Raw genomic sequence first — 22396 nt, forward strand, 5'->3', positions numbered from 1 at the left:
ATTAACACCAACAACACATTAAACAAAGATGATTTTACTGAATCTACTGTTACCAAAATTACTGCTGGCTTGTCTGTTCGTTATCACTAATGAACATTGGTTAAGAACTTCTAGAAATTTGTTGGAAGGGCTGCAGTTGTGAATAGTATAATTGTGCTCTGATAGTGCTTGATTTGAAGGAGTGTTTTTGTTACAATAAGTTATGCCTGTTAGAATATTTTGTAAAGTAGGAATGAAGTCAAAACAGAATTGAGCTTGACGGAAAACCTTGCTCTCTCACTTACTTTCCAAGAGTGCCTTGGGCCAGTGCTCGTCAGGCCTATTTCAGTAAAGGGAAGAATAAGCAAGCCTTGGACACTGTGGAGAAGGCAGCCTTCTTCATGACTCTGGATGATACCGAGCAGGGCTTCGTGAAGGACAGCCCTGTGGATTCTCTGAGCAACTATGCCAAATCTCTGCTTCATGGCCAGTGCTACGACAGGTGAGCTCCCCGTTCGCAAACAGAGAGATGGAACAGCCGCAGGTCTCTGCAGGGCCTGTGAGATGTAAGACTCGGGCGCGTATACATGCTCACACAACTGCGGACACAGCCACCTGCAGGGTCGTTTGTTGTTAGACGGGCTCGAATGAAAATGTAATTATTCGTGGAGCCAAGGTCGTGTTGGCCACAAAGGAAACATGTATTTTAATGACACAAAATGTGATTTGTCTCGTATTGAAAGGCTTGTGAGGTCTAGAGAAAGTGTGCCACAGTACAGTCACAATCCACCTGGATCTCCCTGTGGTTTTCTGTGGCCTAATTGTGCACACAGCAGCCATTCTGGTGCCAACTGGTGAGAGACTGCTGTCCTGTAAGGTTGAGGAATTGACGAATAAGCTGGGTGTACCAATTGACCTGATTCTTCTGAAATCCATCCTGTTCCTTTAATTCTCCCAATTTCCAGTTGATTTTAATTATGCCTTTAACTGGATTTTTTTACAAATATTGAGAACTCCTGCTAAGCACTGTGTTGGGCTGCAGGGAGCAGAAAGAGGATCCCGAACAGGATTCAGCATGTGTCCAGAGTCTTGTTCCATCCCATTATTCGTGTAGGATAGCCTTCAGTGGATGTGATGAATAATGGTGTGTAGGATCGAGTTGCAGTTTTTACTAGTTCCATTAGATTTCAGCAGGATGGAGATCTGGGGCTAGTTCTAGTCATGAAAGGTAAGGACAACTGTTTCTCAATCAAAAAAGTTCCCAATGGGAACTGACTTTATAAGAAAATATCTTCCAACTCTATAGTCTGTATAATTTTGTACTGTCCCAGCTGAAGTACAGAATTAAGTCGCTTTAGAATAGGTCAGTTAGTAACATGACTTTAATGTAAGTATGGATTTGCATTGATCTTTATACAAAATGTGTTTAAGACTTGGCTAACTTTTAAGTGTTTTGTAAATTTGTTATTTTTTTATTAGGTGGTTTGATAAATCTTTCACTTTCATTGTCTACAAGAATGGAACCATGGGGCTGAATGCAGAGCACTCCTGGGCTGATGCCCCTATTGTAGGACACCTGTGGGAGGTACGACACAGATAAGACCATTCCTGCACTCACAAAGCAAAAAGAATCGCATCTGCTCAACTAATACTTGCATGCATTTAAACAGGAACCTGTGTAGAAATATATGATTAGTGGCCTTTTCAATCAGTTTTTTTTTTACATGAAATATTTAAGCAAATTTGCTCATTCTTGATCCGGAGATTTCTCTTTCATTTTTGCAATTGTGTTAATGAGTATTAGCATTTTTGCCAATAAGCTAATTTAATGTTTGCCTACGTCTTAATGAATGGGATCACCATATGTACAGTACACTGTCACTATAGAACACTTGAGGTTATACATTTTTACAGACATTATACATTTATACATTGATTTATGGTTGTGTGAGAAAGCATCCTGTATTTTCTTATGCATTTGTTAGCTAAAATTAATACTATGACAAAACTTCTTTATTTTTAATTTATATTATTTCTGGAGCTACTTCCTCTTTGCCATCTTGACTTAAATGTCAGTTGAATACAGGAAATTGTTTGTTTTCGGCTCTGTTTTGTGCCTTGGTAATAATAATAATCCTTACAATTACATAGCGCTTTTCTGGACACTCCACTTAAAGTGCTTTACAGGTAATGGGGACTCCCCTCCACCACCACCAGTGTCCAGCCCCACCTGGGTGATGCGACGGCTGATAAAGGCAATTTATAGATGTGGATTATTAGGAGGCCTTGATTGGTAAAGGCCAGGGAGAAATTTGGCCAGGACACTGGGACCCTCCTCTTTTCAAGAAACGTCCTGGGATTTTTAATGATCACGGAGAGTCAGGGCCTCAGTTTTAATTCGCATCTGAATACAGCACCTTTTTTTTACAGTAGAGTGTCCCTGTCACTATGCTGGGGCATTAGGACTCACACAGGCCACAGGGTGCACACTCCCTACTGGTCCCACTAACACCTCTTCCAGCAACAACCTCAGTTTTTCCTGGAGGTCTCCCTCCCAGGTACTGACCAGGCTCTGTCACACCTGCTGAGCTTGAGCTGCCCTTTGTGAATTGCAGGGTGGTATAGCTGTTGTAGCTCACAAGTGAATTCTTGCAATTTCATGGCTTCTGATTTTACTACTTCAGGGTTCTATAGCAATACTATAAGGAAGGTTACAGCTGAGAGTCTTGTTGCTGATATTCTCCTGATTTTGCATGGTTTGTGCCCTGAAACTGAACACCTGAATCTGTGCCGAGTTTAAACTATTAAATTCCCTTGACCAGTTTGTGGCGGATTATTTGTGAAGCTGGGTTACTCTACTGCAGAAATGATCTGTGAGCATGTCTGCACTGTTCCTGTTTTGCAGCAAGTCCTGGCAATCGATTCTTTCCAGCTCGGTTACACGGAGCATGGGCATTGCAAAGGAGAGCTCAACTCCAGTATTCCCGGCCCTCAGAGACTGCAGTGGGACATCACAGAAGAGGTGAGCTCTTAAATCTGGAGGTGTGGTGGACGCAAGCACAGCTTTTCTTTGTCTTCTGATTTTGCAAAATTGAGTAGTGGGTTAAGTGTACAATGTATATCATTATATCGTGTTGGTTGTGTCGGCTTTTGTAGTTGTTTTTGGTAGAAGTGTAGCTAAGAGTATAGATAGCAGTGTGATGATGAAACAGTCACAGAAGTGCAGAAACCACAGAAATACCCAAAGAAGTTATTTTAAAGAAACAAACATACTCCAAGACATAACCTTATCACTTCCATAAACATTTTTCATTACAAAATCATCAATGTTCTAATTTTTTAAACCTAGAATAAATGTTTACAGAAACATCAATGGTATATACACCTTCTTCTTTGGAAGATTAGAGATCGACAAAATCAAAATATTACAATGATCAAACGTTAATTTGCTATTTTCCACAAAATGCAAACTCTGAGCCCCCAAGAGCGATCATGCCTACCCTCTAATGTATTTATCTCATAGGTACCATAGTATTTGACAAGTATGTAATTGCTAGTAATGTGGAAATGTAAACATAATTATTTATTTAATATTTGACCAAAATATTGCTGCCTAGTAATTTACGAATCCACCTTACCCTGGATTTTTCACAGCTCAAAGCTGTGTCCATGTTGACATTTTAGCATATCTACGAGCAATGCACTGTATGTGGCAGTGACATCAGTGCAGGGGTTGATACACATGGAACAATTTTTAATGGTTGAGAAGGCTGATATTTCAGAGTGTAACTGTGGCCTTTGGTAATGTTTTAGGGCATGCACTTACGAACAACTACAGTTATGTTCTGAACTGGTGTCTTCAATAGTTTTTGTTGGATTTCAGTTTGGCTCAAGATATCCCCTTAAAGTTGCGTTTTAACAAGAGAGATCCAAGTTACATTATGCAAAACAATGTAGGTGCAATGGTCTCATATACTGTATGTGTGGCGGCGTATCAGTGCAAAAACCTTATTATACTCGACATGCAGGGTGGACAGGTGTATGGGTTTGCCATAGGCTGTTTAATCTTTGCCAAAGAGATCAGGAGCACAGGAGTCAGTGTCACGACCTTTTGTCAGGCTCCTTGCTTCCTGATCTGAACTTTGTTCCTGCAACAGATTATGGAAAAACTGCTAGGCCTTTGACCGTAAAGACGTTTAATGAGACGGAAAAAACAGGCTGTGATTCTTCAGACTCATTAGATCATTTAAGAATGGTAGCCAACAAATCAAGTGGGACTCTCTAATAAAGGAGCTGACGATTCTCTGTGCAGATCAAGATCTGTCTTGATGGAGGCAGAAGCATTAACATTTGTTTTAGTGGGAGGCTATTGCATTAATTTCTTAAAAATGTCTTTAATAACAGTAACTCAGTCATAGTATCACTATGTTGTTGTTGTTGTTGTTGTTGTTGTTGTTAAATGTGTCAACTCATAACAGCCCTATGGATAGTTCTATATATTATATACCTATATATAGGTATAAAATGATTCGATGTAGCAGTATTTTTAACCACGTACAAAAGATAATTCAGTATAGTACAAAATGGGTTTTGACTGTTCTGCATGTTCAGTGTTAGACTGCTAATTGAAGGAAATCCTCATTTCAAGGTTCTTCTTGGTTAATCTGTGCAAAATCCAGTATATAAGCACTACAGAGCCAAAGATTCAAGTCAGCTATTTAGGCCTTCATATTCTGTAGTCTGTCTCCCCCTGGTGATCCTTAAGCATACTATTTGTTTTTTTGTTTTAATACTCAGTGTTTTGCATATTTACACTGCATGAGTATCAAGGGAGCTTCTTGGTCTGGCTTGAAATACATTATATACAAGTTGTTTACACTTAGGTCTCCTGCACCTAGTTTGCCTGGAAGTGGACTGGAGTTTGTGTTCTTGGTTCATTTTGAAGTTTTTTATTTGCTTGTGTCGACGCTGCACTAACTAAGAGAATTCAGTTCCTTTCATACTTAATGTTTAGTTTGTTAGCTTCATTAAATACATTGTTAGAAGTTATTTATTCTAAGCACATCCATTATTTTGAACTACATTTGACTAATCTGTTCTAGTTTAACCCTGCATTGTACACCTGCGACCATTACTAGTGTAGAGGAACCAAGATGCACTGCTTTACCCACTGGTCTGCTGTTCTCTGCCTTGTGTTCCAGTGCCAGGGCGTAATAGACAGTTCCTTCACAGTTGCCAAAGCTCTGTCCGATGACGTTGACATCCACATTGTCCCCTTCAACACCTTTGGGAAGGGGCTAATTAAGAAATGCAAGACCAGCCCCGATGCCTTCATTCAGATTGCCCTGCAGCTGGCACATTTCAGGGTAAGACGGCTGAATTTACATACTTTGAAGAAAAGGAACCTAAATTTTCCGTGGTGTTTAAGAGAAACTAGAAGGAACATATACGCCATGCTCCACAGCTTGAATACCCTTGAAAGCAGTATTAGTAAGATGTAGAAAAAAAACACATCATTTCTTCAACCCTGAACCATCTGGTCACAGACAAATATGTGTCTCTTCATCACTTGTCACTTAATTTTAAAGTGGAAACAGATTAACTGCCTCAATGAGCACAAAATATAAAGCAGTGCTTGAACAGCCTAATGAACACCGTAATAACTAGATGCAGACAGAAAACAGCAAATAGCATCTCGTTTCAAACAGAGAGCACTTCCTCAAGCAGCATCATGGGTAGCCCACAACTTGGATGAATCCTCTATAACTAAACTAGTCATTGTGGTCAAATAACATTTTCTTCAGGATACTATTATTTAGTTACAATAATAAGGTAGCTAGTTCACAAGCTTGTGCAGTAAGTTATTAGACAGCTAGGTGGGGGTTTAGGTTACCTTTTGGCATAAGCCTTTTCCCCTAGTAAGTTTCAGGTGTGACATGCTCAAAACAACTAACCCCAGCTTTTAGCCTACTTTTGCTTAAATGTAAAGGAGTGTGTGGTTTTCTGGCAGGACAAAGGCAAGTTCTGTCTGACCTATGAAGCTTCAATGACGCGTCTCTTCCGAGAAGGGAGGACGGAAACAGTGCGCTCCTGCACAGTGGAGAGCAGCGAGTTTGTACGTGCAATGATGAACTCTGCAACGGTAAGAGAAGCCTGACCCTTCAGATCAGCCGAAACATCTGCTCAGAGCACCCGTCTTCACTTAGATTTGTAAAGGGAATAGTAAGATGGATAGTTTCTGCAACTTCAGTTCAGAGAGAAGAATGTAGGGGTATACATGGCAGTGGTTAAAAACCAGTTGGACACTAAGGCAAGAAACTATTTCTTAGACAGTTATCAATGCATGGTATACATAAAAATGGATGGTGAGGATTTTCAAGTATAGGCTTGTTGTAACAAGTTCATTCTTGTCATGTTCTTAATAACTTGGCTGTTTCAGTTGCTTACTAATTTTGCTTTCTTCTTCAAGAAAGAAGAAAAGATTAAGCTGTTTCAACGTGCAGCTGAGAAACACCAGCATATGTACCGTTTGGCCATGACTGGAAAAGGCATTGACCGTCACCTCTTCTGTCTCTACGTTGTGTCCAAGTATCTTGGAGTTGACTCCCCATTCCTCAAGCAGGTAAATATCCTACAATAAATTTGTTTTAACTTAAAAGGTGATGATACTTACCAGATAGAAAAACATGTGTGGTTTGAGCATGGCTATGTTGTCTTTAACACATAGTGACCAGGACTCCCTTAGTCTGTGGGATCTAGTCCTGGTGACCCACACAACTGCCGGTTTTAATTTCATCCCACCTTCATTAGATAATTGAAACCTTAATTGATCGAATACGTTTTTCTTTATTCTTTATTTGTCTGTAGTCACATGTTTGGGATTTTATTTCACTTACAAAATACAACAGTTAAAGCTCCAACGTGTTTAAGAGCTCTCTGGGAAGTGTGTACGATCTTCTTTCTAGCTTGCTCTTCACTTGGCTCTACTCACACACATCACTAGATCTTCTCATTAACTCTTCACTTGAAGTTCTCATGAATCACAAGACACTGGAGTCTTCGATTAAACTCACCTTGTGTCATCCAATTACAGTCTTCACTAAAATAACTTAAACTCTTCACCAAGCATCAGATCTTCATTCATATCTGGCGTCTTCTTTCTTCTCTAACTATCCTGGCTGATCCTGTTTGGCCATGGATCACTCTGTAAACAACTCTAGCTCCCCTGACAAAGCAGCAGCAGCTGCTTTTTTTGTTGGCTTCTTTCATAATGACCACATATCTGTCTGTTGAGTCTAATTGAAACGCAACCTGTGCCATCTAGACTATTCTCTCAGCTTTGGGCCAATTTCATCTCTCTGTCTCCCAGTTTCCCTCCCTCTACACTGAAAGCTTTTGCCTTCTGGCAGTTCTTAGAGCCTCTTAATTAGCGGAGTGAATAGTACCACACAGGGCCTCTCTTACACTTCCTCTGAGTGCCAATTACTCAATCACACCAGGTGTGCCTATTGTCACAGTTTTCTTTCCATTAACAGGTGGCCCTCTCACAAAGCCACCGCCTTCTCACTACCTCACGATGCCAAATAATAATCCTAGTTAGAAGATTCTTTATTTATAGGAGCTACATGATAGGCTAAGTCCCAGTCTATTCAGGCATCGTCTGATTCCTTCTATTAACCTCCACCACAGGTTGAAGAGGAATTGAATTAAAACGTCTTGACTTGACTGAGAACAGCAGTGTGACACAGTTGTTAGTATTCCTGCCTAACAGGGCTGGGGTCCAAACCTGGTACTACCTGTGTTTGTGTGGGCTTAGTCTGGGTACTCTGGTTTCTTCCCAAAGTCCAAAGGCATATTGGCCCTGTTGTGAGTGTGTCTGTGTGTCTGTGTGCCCTGAGATGGACTGCCAGCCCATCCAGGGTGAATCCTGCCTGATGCCCATTGCTTGCCAGGATAGGCTCCGGCTCCCTGAATTGGAAGAGGTGGTTAGACAAAGGATGGATGGGCTTTAACTGGGCAGTTCTGTTATGCCCTGTGCTGGAGCTGTGCTTTGGTTTTCCCCCAGGTGCTGTCGGAGCCCTGGAGGCTGTCCACCAGCCAGACGCCCCACCAGCAGCTGGAGCTCTTCGACCTGCGCAACAACCCAAATCATGTGACCAGTGGTGGCGGCTTTGGACCTGTGAGTGCTCACTGCCGAAGCTCTGCCGCAATGAGCAGCCTTGACAGCCGGCAAATTAGAACTTTGCCAACACCTAAAGCACAAAATTGAGCAGACCAAAACACCCATGTGGGTTTTTGTCATTCACCATTGACTACAGGGCTAATCCGCATCCTCCTCATGTGAGTCGTTTCTGCACAGGACATAGTGCTCCTCAGAGCTGGATGACATGACGTGAAGGCATGTCTCCAACACTGAGTGGTATATATGAAAAAACCCGGGTGGTCCGTCACATCAGATTATGCGACAGGCAAGGAAAAATCACACTTTTTGGTGAGGTATTCATTTTCATATGGCAGGTCTTTCAAAACTGTACTTTCAGAAAAACTGTGTGAGAGTAGTTGTCAATGTTTTTTTTGACCACATTGGTATCCCCTCATTTCGCCCAAGACACGTGTGCTATGATATGCCATCTCACACCCACAGGAAACATAGACACTACATTGATTACCTTAGGAAGGTGCTTGTGCAAGAAACTGTTGCTAAGACAACTTGTCTTTTTCAGGTGGCTGATGATGGATATGGAGTGTCTTACATCATTATTGGAGAAAACCACATCAACTTCCACATTTCCAGCAAACTCTCCAGTCATGAGACGGTGAGCAAAGAGCCACAATGCAACCAGCTTAGGGCTGGAAGGTGCATTTGCTGTTCACACAATATAGAGGATTTGGTAGAATACTTTTTTCTAAAATGCAGTCACAAGATGACATTCCTATTTATACGTGCCTCGTGGAGTCATACATCTGCCACTCTAACAAAAGGATATGAATCATGAAGTCTCACAATGTGCACATTTCTAATGAGGGCTGTGATTATCACTTGCTGTTTTGAAATAAACACTGTAACTTTGGAAACTTAATTGTGAGAAAGTTCACTCTCACTTTAACAGTGATCTATCTTAAGGACTAATTTTCCAGTGTTCTTTTCCACTTGATCAGGTGATAAACTGCTGACCTCAAGACCCACAGGTCTTTAAATAATTTAATGGGTTTAACGACTCTTACTGTTGTGTCAGCGTTTTTACCATTATGAATTTAAAGACATCCTCAAAAAACAGCTTCTGCAAGAGATTTGATACTTAAGAATTAAATTTATATTATGGTCCAGGAATGATATGTAAACACAGGATTTCAGTATTTTTTTGCCCTGAGACCCTTCAGCAGTCTTCTGGATTCCAATACAGTGTCCACACACTTGTTGGAACGTCTAATTGATCTATGCAGGTTTCAAGGCTTTTGATGACCTGTTTCATGAAATGTTGTATGAGTAGGTTTGTGACCCGTTATCCCAATTTTTCCTAGAAATGAGTTGTCATATCCTGAAAAAACCGTGGAAAGAGCTGTAGGCAAATACGTGTTCAGATGTCCTGCACTGGAGGAGACTGTTCCACAGTGTTCTAGTGTATTTTCATTGCAGGCTCACAAACCTGAGTTACTTTTATTGACCTTTTCAAGAGATATTGGCAAGCTCTAGTATTTAACAGTAAGGTCTAGTTTATAACGTATTTACACATAGCAGGGGAGGGTATATCTCAGCTTCTGAATCGCAGTCATGATTTTTTTCTGCACAGGATTCCCATCGCTTTGGAAACAACATCACACAGGCCATGCTTGACATCCTCAACCTCTTTGAGCTGGACAATAAGCCCGTCAAGTGATGCACTTCCTGCCTGGGCAAAAGCTCAAAGAAGAAAGGCTCCAAAAATATTGTTCCATAAACTTGTACAAATGTATTTTGGGTTTTAATTCTAATGTAATGAGTACAAAATACAAGGAAAGGCTAAAAATAATAGAAGTTAAACTGATATTTTGTTCAAGGCTATGTTCAAATTTTGTGGGATAAAAGCAGTTTTCGTACGTGATATTCAGACCTGTTTTAAAAGATTGTATGCGCTGCTGCCTTAATGAGTTTTCTACTGGAATGAAGAATGAAGGAAAGGGAAAGATGGTAAGGTTGTGATTTGCAAGGGGCACATCAGAAGTGAAACTGGGGAATTTGGTGACATCATTTACAGTCTAGAATGATGAAAGGTCTTGCACTGTTATGGGTGTGCAGTAACCGTATAAGCTGCTATATTATTTGATTAATTTAAAGTAGAAATAATATAGTTTATCTTCGTTCTCACTCAGGTTTTTAACTCTGTATCCACATTAGGCGTTCTGCAGTGAATTGCAGAAATGACACTTGTTTTCCAGTAGCTGTAGATGAAGTGACAAATCACAATTCAGAAAATAGTAGCTGTGCTGGTTGGTATGCATCAGGACAGCTCTCGTTTTACACTGTCAGGTGAGATAGTCAGGCAAAAAGCATTTGCTGCAGTAGTGTAGGGAGTAGTTTTAGGTTGAATCCAGCCATGCGCTGTGGGTCTCAACGCTGACAACCAAGCCTCACACATAGAAAAGGCAGCTCAAAGTTTAACCCTTTTTGTCTCCCAGAACTGTTGGGTGACTCCTGGTTCTGTACTGCTGCCTAAACCACTGGTCTGGAAGCTTTGCCAGTCTGGATCAAAGTTACTACACCAGCTAAATTTCAGCAAGGACCATCGCATTAGCTCAATGTTAGAACTGGTTTAATTGTGTGGGCATTTATGTTTCTAATTTTGAGCCTTAAATCAGTTACACTATCTGTTCTGTAATGGATTGGTGAGTTGATGTACATCATTATTGTTTGCTGAAGCAATACTGACAGATGATATTAAATAATGGGAATTATAGGTCTTCTCAGACTGAAGCCTGCATTCTCTGGACTCCTAAGAGCCTCTATGCTAGGACAGTTATCATCTTTTGATATTGATCTTTAAGAAAATGAAGTGCTTTACACTTGTTGTTTGTTGGGAAGACTTAAGTGGATAACAGAAAATGATGGTAAGGCTTGTGTCTTTTGTTGTTGTATTTGTTTCTTTTTTTAATGGTAAGTGTTATTAGAATCATTTTGTTACACTTGACAAAACACAAAGTATGAACAGAACTAAAATTATGTACAAATACAGTAACAAACATGCATGCATTTTTTTTTACTAAATACAGTTGCATTTTTTTTTCAATGGTTCTGATAACCCTTTGAATAAAGAGAAACGTTGCAAGTCTGGCTAAATGTGATTGGTTCAGGACACATGATTGGATTGGAAGTGTGAAGCAGTTCAACATTAACAGCAGATTTAATATTGTATGTATTTTATCATTAAAAAGAAAAAACGTACTTGAATTTTCAGTTAAAGGCTATTCCATACTTTTGTTGTTATTCATGAATATTATTGCTGATTTCACATTTGTTTGGCTATAGTGCTTGTTGCATGGATTTAATGCTGAGATTGTACATTTACACAAGCTGACTATTTCACAACTTATGTACAAGAACTCAAAAACCAAAAGTAAGATTTCCCAGGACAATAAAGATTGCCAAAACTCAATTGCTTTTTTCTAGTATTGATTTATATGGATTCAAAACCATGCTACAGTTATTTTAATTTGGATATTTTAATTTTCATAAATCCATCTAAATGGAATTGTCAGTTGGTCACTGATAAATATGCTGGTTGAAAGACATCTACTCACCACAACATTTTGCTCCCAGGGCTCTTTGGCTTGGTCAAGGAGATATAAAAAAATAGAGTTGCTGACAGTCGCATAGTTCTCGACTGAAATGATGGAGGACCGACCTCTTCTGTCGGAGAAGGGCTCAGAGACCACGATGAGACCACTGAGAAAACAGCATGCTCAGGTTATAAAGTGAAATATGAACACAACTAGCATTTAACAGGCCAATATTTAAATTGGATTTGTTTAACATAGGGAATGTACTTTTCTTTCCAGTGTGCGTAACAGAGTAAAAACGGGCAAAAAATAATTTCCCCCGATCACCACAAGAGGGACCCCTTGTCCACTCTCTGTGCCTCACATTCTACTGCTTAAAGCAGTGGTTCTTAGTCATGGCAATAGAGTAACCCTGTGTCTGATATTTTTTGTTTCCAATGGGTGCTTAAACACCATTGATAAATGACCCGTTTGCTTAGGCTTTTCTCTTTCAAATTAGTGCGTTATTTCCAAGAATGTCAACACACAGATCGTGATGCAGTCTCTCCTCAGCTTTATCATTATAATAATATTTATAATTAGAAATTTCTGAACAGACAGGTAGGAATGACCCTGCAGGAATAACACTGCCACAGTACTGTAAGTCAGTTCGGTGTAAGCCTACTTGGTTGCACTTCCGGGAGCACGCCTGGATGAAAGCTGTCAGTGACCAATTAACTCACTAATTATCAGAGGTCATACCAATTACAAATCTCACTCACCTTTTTAAGAGCTGTGAAAGAAAAATTCTGTACACTTCATATCCCAAAAAGCAATTATATTATATTAATCTGCAGATTGATTTCCCCTAACCAGTTTGGTCCTGTTACTCAAAGAAGACAGTGGGATCCAGATCTGGGGAAAATGGCGACCAAGACCATAGTGTCTTACTGGACAATTAAAAACACCTGGACCTCTTAATATGTATTTCAGAAGTCCCGTGCGTCGACATTACTTGGGCAAAGAAGACGCTTTGTATTTAGTGTTCCAGATGCACCAATCCACACTTGTGTAGGGAAGTTCTGTGACTATGATGAAATACATTAAATCATCAGCCTGCTCTTGATGGCTGTAGCCGTGTGCAGTGTCTTGGCGAAACAATACTAATTCTTATATATGATCAATAAAGCTGTTTCTTTTATCACCGTACTCTTTTACTAAAAAGACAAAAGTCAGGGTGAAAGCCAATTGGAATGAAAATATACATTTAAAAACATTTCGCTTTTCAGATGTTAATGCAAGAATCGTCAATGCAGGATCCAAATTGCCAAGTCCGGCCGACAGGCCTTAACTTTCACCCCGTCTCTCTCCGCAGCGGTTCCCCTGACCGATTGCATGGGCTTAAATGGAAGTCCTGAGAGAGTTCCATTTTTAGGCTTATAAATAAACCTGGAATCGCATGCATTCGAATAGTATTCTACATTTAAATCCCCAAATTAAAAGGAGACATATAAACCTGTCAGTGTGAGGGATGGGAGGAGGGGAAGCAGGAAGGACGTATAGGCCAACACCACCCATCGAAACCTCGCTTCCGTCTCGCGGCTTACGTTACAGGACACTTGCCTGGTTCGCCTGCGAGATTCATGGGCGGCCTGCTTTTTAACCCTTCGCAGCCTCTCTGCGGAACAGTGCCCTGCAGCTGTCCGCGTGCTGACTCCCATTCACAAGAGGCCAGCACCCGCGTCTGTGGGAGAGTCCAGGGGGATCGGCAATGCCACATTTCAAGCGTTAGATGAAAAGTATAAGTATGCCAAACAGGCCTTTGGCACCCACTGGGGAGAGGCACAGTAGATTTCATGAGGATGAAACACCTGTGTTGACACTTCAGGGTACAACAGCAGAAATAACTGAGGAAAGTAAATAGTTCTTTGCCTAATTATTTCCATTCACTGTGACACATCTCCAGCACCTGGCCGAACAGGCAAATAGGTGGTCTAGTGCAGGAAAGACATAAAAGTGAAAATAAAAATAAAATTCCAAGCATGAAACAGGCCCCAGTTTGTTCAGGCAGACTCACTACATCGAGTGAAAAGAATGGGACCAAGCGATGAGTTTGGTGAGAGCACCGTATCAGATGAGTAGCCTTGTTTAGATCTGTTTCACACAAGTTTAACTCACACCACAGCCAGTTATCCCAGAAGCCAATTAACCTACCAGAATTCTTCAGGCTGTGGAAGGTTGCAATGGTTTGGAAGGCCAGCAAGGTGAACAGTTCTATATATGACCGAACTAAACTCATCACTGCTAAACCACATGAAAAACATAAATAAAATTGTGGTTTCATGTTAGTGTTAATATTTAAAGAAAGCAAAAAAAAAAAGGATATTTCTCTAAATTTTGGGACATTCTCTTACCCACTTTTTCCAGCCCCTTGGTGTAATAAGTTTCTGTGTGGGGATTCAATAGAAAGCTGCCTGATACGATGTTCTTTAAATTGCATTTCTAATTACCAAGCTGGAAATGCTCCACCAGACACTGAAACCTTAAACCTTGACTTGCACTTTCTAAAAGTAGCCAGCTGTAGGTTTCACTGTGCCTGCAGTTTGTCACTGATGGCACTGCCGTGCTGCCGTGTGCACAGTGATATTGTTGGCGTTTTTCGTCATGCCTTAAGTTTCTCAAAGCAGGGCTTCCCAGCTCTGGTCCTGGTGTCCACAGTTCAGCAGGTTTGCAGTGTCTCCACAGGGTATGAATAGTTCTTCACCTGGGAGAAATGCTAAATTGATCAAGTTCAAGTTTCAGCTACTCCAGTTTATTTAATCTCCTCAGCCTTAGACTGTTCACAGTCTAAAGACACATTAACATTTTCGGGATTCTGAAGTCTAGAGATGGGAACCCCTATTTTAAAGGGGAAATTATTTGACATTTAATAGATAATGGTCATATCTGTCCCGTGAAGTACACCTTTTGGCCATCATTTACACCAGGATATGGTGAAAATTCAATATTTTATTGTCTCAATATTTTGTACCATATTGACTTATATTTACAAGAATGTTCAGTTTTATGAAGTCTTTACAATTATCTATATTTGCCTATTAATGGTTAGTTCTACTGTAAAACAATCAATTGGCTAACATTATACTTCTGCATTGCAAATAACACTAATAATATACAATTATATTTTGACAAAATAGGACTGGAATGTTTTTAAAAATTGTAACACACTCACAGAAGATATTTCTATATCATAACATTTATTGTCATTAGTTTTTTAAACAAAAAATATAATATTTATATAAGAATTTTAAGTAATTAATGATTACTATAAAATATACACATACAAATATCCAGATACCTGCCATATAGGCAAGTTAGACAAATGATAAGCCTGCCTATATTTTTCATGAGGTTACCTTCACTTAATTACCTCACTTCACAAATTAAAATTATACATCATTTTTGGGATTACAGGCTATGTTCATGCATATGATCACAGCATTAATTTAAGTAAAACATTTTGATTTTTAAATCACATACAGAAAAAAATGATTGTGCTACCACTGGCACAGATAAACAAACCTAATGACATAATACTCTTTCTTCACTGTGACATTACTAATATACCTTCAACAGCAGCTGGGGCAAAATCAAGACTCAGTTTCAATTCATTCTTTAGCAAAATCTGTTTTCTTTCATTTCTTGAAACAATATTGTCTGTTTTCTTTTACACAGAGAGCATATTCACTGCATCATTATTTTGAAGATTATACCTTTCAAATCTTGTTAGGACAAATATATTCAGATACAGAAGAGCTCTGTAAAAACAAAACATTCTTAAAACGCAGAAGCTTTTAATGGGAAACATTTAATTTATATATTCAAAAGAATTGTGCTTAAAAATGGAGCTATGATTTCTCAAAATGTCGTTCCTTACAAAAGGTTTCTAGTGCTTTACATTCTGTATGCACATTTGTACCATGGGGTATGAACACACTATGGGATGGTTTTATGCCTTTTGGTCTGTTTTAGCCTAAAAACTGCCCATTTATAAGAAAGTTTGATTTCAAGCCACATACATTCAAGTCCCATCAGCTTGTTAACTCATGATTTCTAATTGGATGAACGGGGTACTCTTTAATACCACATGAAGTAGTCTTGTTAAACTGGTAGGGCAGAGTGAGAGCATTGCCCATATGAACTTCTTCACATGTCTACCACAAGTGCTATAAATAACTTTTAATGGGTTTAACTGGAATTAGTGATGGTCTTACTCACCAGCGCTGTAACCGATACACATTGACAGGCCTAAATGGACAGGTGGAGGGTGAGCGTGGGTGTACATTGTATACCTTTTTACTCTCTGTGGCACAAAGCATGCTTATCAATACAGATGAGGATTTCTCTTATGAAGGGTGGACAATATGAATAATAGAAGTATTTAATCTTGAACATTCCCATACATAAACTGCAAATTGATCTTCTGTCATACTTTTTCAGAAGCCACTTCAGACACTTATATTAAGCATTATGAAGAAGTAAAAAAAAAAGAAGCAATGTTTATCACATAACTTCATTTTAAATATATATATATTATTTACCATTTTAATAAGTATAAATTTATGCCACATAGAAATGTAACCTTTCATATTAATAATATCCTTTTTCATAGCACTACAAATGAATAATTTCAGTAAACATGACCTGATGTTGACTTAGGTCTTATCAGCGGTTAAAAAAAAAAAAAAAATCTGTTCGAAATTTGTTGGTATTTAGTGGCTAAAACACATTTTGAATTGAAACTGTATCTTGTAAAAAGAGCTTTAAGACATTACAGTATACACAACATGATATTGTACTAAGACATAAGTAGACCTGAGTTTTCAAAGAAATGCAAAATAAAGATTAAGAAATGCGTGTTGAGGTCCCAGATAGCAAATGATGAGTTGCATTTATCTAACTTTATACAAAAACACACACTGCCTTGCTTTTGTTAAAAAAAAAGTTTTCTGCATGCTTACTACTCCTATTAGAAAACAACTAAGAAAAGTGTTTTATTTTTTTAACATAAGGCAGCAGAAAAAAATATTTAATCATAATGCTTGCTTACCAGGAAACACAATCAGTTGTTGTACAATATTCTGTTAACATCTGGAAGGCTTATTTAAACTGTTGTTTATTTATATGAATAATGAACCAGGATTTTAGGTGCTTTATGGTGAATACCTTCACTTAAAAAATATTGAGTCAGTGTAATCATCGTTGTGAAAAAAGAGGCTGATAAATCAGGCTTTAATGACTATAATCTTTTCGGCATTGTACAATTCCATGTTTAAAACTAAATGTGATAACCTGGTATGACCCGTTGTAACTACAGTTACTGTACACATGTTGGGATTTCATTCATTTCTCAGCCTGTCATTACCAAAACATATCCAGTTCATGCCAAAAACAAATATTATACAACAGTACAATATAAAAAACACAATCAATTATTATGCTTTAAGGTAGTTTAACGCTTCTGGCATTTTAATAGCGCATTTTTATGGGTTGAATTTGATTTCATGGCATTCCCTCTAATTACACAGTTTTCTTCCTTAATAGTTTTTAGGAAGAAAAATCCCCGAAGGCACATCACAGGATCAACTTAATCTCTCCCCTCCTGCTACACAACTGTACACAAATGAACTCATCTGAAGCTCAGAGTACAATGGTGGGGTCAGAGTGGAGACTGCTGGCCACTTTCATCTGGCTCAGTCTTTCCTCTTCCCTGAGAAGGAGCTGTCTGGTGTTTTCATGTTCATCAGAACATTAATAGCCACTAAGGGCATGTTCTCCACTGATAAATTGACCTGGCAAAGGTGAAAAAGCTTTTTTGAATGGATGAATTATCTTATCAGCTCAGTAGTATTGTTATAGATATATACACAGTATATTACTGAATATACTGTTTATCATACAAAAACTCAATTTTGAAAAGCAGAAAAGCTCTTACTAATTTTACCTCTTCAACAACAATTTTTCAAAGGTGAATTTAAAGTTTAAATTGTAAAATGGAAGCCAAGGGGAATTGCATGGATTCAACCAATATTACAAGTTTCCAATGTCACCCTAAATCATCCATTTCTGGGTTCACAACCACATTCAATGAAAAAGGATCCATCTGTGGTCTATGAGTGCAAGAGGCTGTTAAAATTACTTTCCAAATGATCTACAGAAGTCCCGACTGAACACATCTGTCAGGTCCTGCTTAACCTGCAGGATGAAACTGCTCAAGGATTCATGATGCTACTGATTTAAGCACGACCAGTGTAGAGTGTATCTTCACTATGCACATGCTTAGTTTTTTGCTACAGCACTGGTGTTCAGAGGCCACAGATGTTTAAGGTGAAATTCACATAATAATAGCTGCCCCTCCCACCCCCACCAATCTCCACACTCTACAATCTACAATTGTGGCCACGTTTTAGAATCCCCTAACAATATAAAAGTTATGATGGGCTACATGTTAGACGTTTCCCCCAGATCAAGCCCTTCTTCTGCCACAAACTCACTTTATTGGCTTCATCACTCTGCTCTCCTCCCCACTGATAGCTGATGTGTGGGAAGCAAACTGTGTGCACTATAGCTGCCGTCGCATCATCAAAGTGGGTGCTGCACATTGGTGTTGGCAGTGGGATTCCCCATTACCAGTAAAGCCCTTTGAGTGGAGTGTCCAGAAAAGCGCTATATACTGTAAGTGTAAGGAATTATATCACCAAGAGCAATTTATTTACCCTGTTTGTATTCCTCCTTCAGATGGGACATAAAACATACTGTAGATCGGATTGCCAATAATATTGCAGTGGCAGCTGTTGGTGTACTATTGAGTTTGTAATTAGCTTTAAGTAAAATCCTTTGTTAAATAACTATTTAACATTTATTTTTATGAGGGTGATATTAAACGTTTGGCCATGACTGTAGAAGATTACAATATTACATACTGATAGTCACACTTTGAAGACTTCAATGACATTCATGTTGATGACATGGAGTCCAAATATCAGAAATCCCTACAAGACTGAACTAGTGAAAGAGAAGCAGAATTTTCAAGTTGGACAACACTGTTTCCCACTACCTTAACGAATTACGAAGTGCAGGTATGACATTTTTATATGTTTTCTTTTCAGGTCATACCATTAATGCCTGAGTTGAAGATTACTCTCAAAAACAGGAAGCTGTTGTGTCTTAACTCTTAATATCCATTATAAACAAATGTGCATTTTACATGCAGTTGTGATATTGAGAACGGGATCGTGAGAAGATTTCATAAACCTGGGTAATACTGTAGACTCGCTTTTTAATCTAAATATTTTTACAAAAATATGTGTATACGAGGTTGGCGACAAAATTGAGAGCATCACCCTCAATATGGCTCGAATTCGCACTATGTCAGGAATCTATCTACCATGTAAAATGTGAGTCTACTGTTTTCAGTTCCTAGAAAATACAGATTTTGGGTAACAAGTCAAATGTTTTTCTTTTCTTCATGTGTTCCCTCTTGCTCCAATGTTCACAATCTACACCAATTCAAACTGGCACAGCCCCACTACTCCGGCTGCATGTCCAGATTAATAAGCACACTGGGGTCACACGTGTCACTGCGTCTTTCAAACACTATACAGCATTTCACAGCTGAACAACATGAACAAACCAGTGCAAAGACCTCTTGCAAAGTTTTTTTTTTGCATATGGACACCACAGAGAAAGAAAGAGTCTCATGTTTCCAAAGCAGTTACATTTTACCTCCCTAAGTGCACTTCTGAGAGTATTCAGTGAGCCATGAAGAAAGATTCACGACCTCTTTGAAGACGGTGCTCATTGTGAACTGGGAAGCTGCATAACCGACCAACGGAAAGCCTCCTGTTTCTCAGGCAAACACAGAGGACTGGCCACTTGACATCCCAGTGTCGAAAGAGTAAAACATGTTATACATTTCCATAGCGACAATGAATCCAAGCAGTTGATTTTGTAGCTTTTTTCAATGTCCAGTTTCACAGCAATATGCCCAAAGTTCAACAGGTTCATTCCTCTCTGAAGGATGGCGTTCTTTGCGAAAAACAGGCATATTCCAGGTCACCTGTAGAGTGAAGCAGCTAGAAGAGGGGTTGAGCCATCAGCCTGGAGAGCTTTGAGTCTGGATGAAGGCTTCCATAGCACACTTGTAAATATCTTGGATTTGAACAGCATGGCTCAAAACCCATGCAAGTCTTTTGCAACACATTGTACCCAATTCGAACAGTTTAAATTCCCTATTTTTTAAGATAACAATGCTTACAATGCTTATTAGGTATGCTCATGTAGTATTAAGTATTCATTAAAAGAGACGTCTGTGTAAGGTATAAAGTATGGAATACCTACACTGAGGTACATTAAAAATGTGGGCACAGTAACTGCACTGGAGTCAGTTTAATTCAAGTAAAATCCTTACCTTTAATGCACCTGACTTAAAACGCTGTTCAAGCTTAACCATCTTACACAACTGCATTCACAGGTGTCTTCCTGACTGCGATGACTGAAGATCTTTACCGTTGCTCTCATTTGGTCTTCTTTATTATTTATTGACTTCTTTTTCAGGAAGGGTTAACTTGTGTTGCCGTTGGGTGGGGGGAAGGCAGTCACAGTAGATGTTAAGGACTGTAGAAGTTTGATCAATGTAAATGCACAGCTTGCTCGGAGGACAAAAAAAACCAAGAAGAACTAACCAATAAAAATCCCCAAAATGTACTGTCATGATATGAATCAAAGGATATAAAAAACATGAATTTGAGTATAGAAATCACGTCATTGTAAAGTGCAAATACATATCTATACAGCTATATAAAAAGGCTGTGACTTGTCTCACGATTGTCTGATGACACTGTGTCAATGGTCTCTGAAACAAGTGCAAATCTGAATAGCCTGAGTGGGGAAAAAAAACTTAACAGGTTTTTAAGAAATTCTTCGTAAGAAAACAGCCACTTCTTCTAGATTGACAGGGTAACTTTTTAACAGCGTCCCGCCATCAAACACTTGGGCGTTGCTCATATCCTGCCATTGGAAATCACTGCCAGGCAGGTAAATGTCTCTGTGAACAGCGCCTCTCTCTGTCACAGGTGCGACAAGGACCTGAAAACACCCCAGAGTAAACAACATTAAAATCAAAACCACATCAGCAGTGATTTATCAGGTACGTTTTCACAGTATGAAGAGCACTCCACTAACAGAATCTGACTTGGACTGAAAGAAGAAACTTAAATTTAATCTTGAGTCCTTAGTTCCTTTCTAAGAGAAATTGGAGAACTTTTGTTTTTGCTATAGAAGAGCATTTTAGGCTTTTTGGTCATATCACATGTTCACAAGATTAGTTGAGGCAGAATTTAAAAACTCTTTTTATGTGGGTTTTTTTTCCCCCGGAAAAAAGCTGCAGTGGCAGCCAGTGGGGGATGACTGTGCTGGATCTTAGATGGACAGATCTTGTAGAAAACACAGCTGGTCAGTCTAGAAATAGTGTTAGTGATTCATGTCAAAATTAATGGTGGAAAAATCTGTAGCTTACATTGCACAAGTTAGAGAAAAGCAAAGGCTAATTGAAGCATTCAGCACAGGGTAATGTTGGGATGACACCCATTAGATAATACTTAGAAGGCATCAGATTTCATTGCTACAGCATGAGGGTCTCAAAGGGTTATCACACACAAGCATGCTGAAGTAACAATATCTCTTTAGTCTTGAACAACACGGACTGTCACAGGATCAGGAAGATGTTTCAAGAATTTAAAATCCCAAAAGAGTTACATATAGTCATCACAGGCAACTACTTCAAGCTCAACAAATAAATTAGGAAGTGGAGAGAAAATACGAGGGACCTATTTACATAGAAAGTTGGGTATATTTGCTCAACTGCTGCCCAGCTGTGATTTTAATGTTCATTATGTTGCTGGTTGAGGTTCTGATATTAATTAGCCATTAGCAACCAATATAAGAAAAATGTCCTGGATGGCTTGTCCTGTATGGATTTAACTACTGAAAGAAATTCTTTTTTTCTACTTAGAATTACCAATTAGTATGATCTTTTTTCAAAAAACCCACTTGGAATTGAGAAGTAGATATCACTTCATACTGACCGAGAAGAGCCAGTGTCCTCTGAAATACACTCTCAAGTTTGCCTTTTTGCACACTGGGATTCTGGTACAGAAATGGTGCAACTCAGGTTTCACTTGGAGCCTCTTGCAGCTAGCTATACACTCTCCACACTATGAGAGGGGTCATGTGAAACACCCAGATGTCCTCTGGTCAGCCCGCCCTCATCTCAACCAGTTCCAGGCAACACTCAGCCAGCTGAAACTCGGTTTGGTGTGTTTAACAGCACATACTGTAGCCACATAAGACGCTAAAGAAAACACAAGCAGTTTTCCATTTTGATTTAGAAGCTCCAAGTTAAAATATTTCACTTCTCACTCTCTCACTCTTGCACCACTTGCTTTTGATTAGCAAAATGTCAGCCACCTTACTGATATATGTAGCTGTAATCCACGCCTCTTTCTACACACTTTTAGTTTAAATACTGTATGCAGCAGCTTTCCCAGCTAGAAAAAAGCTATCCAAGTCCCTCTGTGTAACTACAACAGGAAGCAAGCATACATGGCACCAGAGTTCAAATTTA

General features: G+C 39.1%; 2 protein-coding genes across 6 annotated transcripts in view; one reads left to right on the forward strand and one right to left on the reverse strand.

The window, feature by feature from the left end:
- The window catches only part of cpt1ab (carnitine palmitoyltransferase 1Ab (liver)), a 34134-nt gene extending 22525 nt beyond the window's left edge, over window positions 1–11609 (forward strand). For all 3 annotated transcript variants that reach the window (XM_088611724.1, XM_088611723.1, XM_088611725.1), the window contains exons 11-19: window positions 293–481; window positions 1459–1564; window positions 2885–3001; window positions 5181–5345; window positions 5990–6121; window positions 6449–6601; window positions 8045–8158; window positions 8703–8795; window positions 9771–11609. In XM_088611724.1, the coding sequence (XP_088467850.1) occupies window positions 293–481; window positions 1459–1564; window positions 2885–3001; window positions 5181–5345; window positions 5990–6121; window positions 6449–6601; window positions 8045–8158; window positions 8703–8795; window positions 9771–9857 (1156 nt within the window). In that variant the 3' untranslated portion in view covers window positions 9858–11609. The remainder of the gene's footprint in view (window positions 1–292; window positions 482–1458; window positions 1565–2884; window positions 3002–5180; window positions 5346–5989; window positions 6122–6448; window positions 6602–8044; window positions 8159–8702; window positions 8796–9770) is intronic.
- A 3955-nt stretch (window positions 11610–15564) lies between these two features.
- The window catches only part of LOC148645473 (SITS-binding protein), a 42827-nt gene continuing 35995 nt past the window's right edge, over window positions 15565–22396 (reverse strand). For all 3 annotated transcript variants that reach the window (XM_088612023.1, XM_088612022.1, XM_088612024.1), the window contains 2 exons: window positions 19418–20859; window positions 15565–18715 (listed from right to left, as the gene is read on the reverse strand). In XM_088612023.1, the coding sequence (XP_088468149.1) occupies window positions 20683–20859 (177 nt within the window). In that variant the 3' untranslated portion in view covers window positions 15565–18715; window positions 19418–20682. The remainder of the gene's footprint in view (window positions 18716–19417; window positions 20860–22396) is intronic.

This window comes from Lepisosteus platostomus, chromosome 18 (assembly GCF_059453375.1).
Source record: "Lepisosteus platostomus isolate fLepPlt1 chromosome 18, fLepPlt1.hap1, whole genome shotgun sequence".
Classification (NCBI taxonomy): Eukaryota; Metazoa; Chordata; class Actinopteri; order Semionotiformes; family Lepisosteidae; genus Lepisosteus; species Lepisosteus platostomus.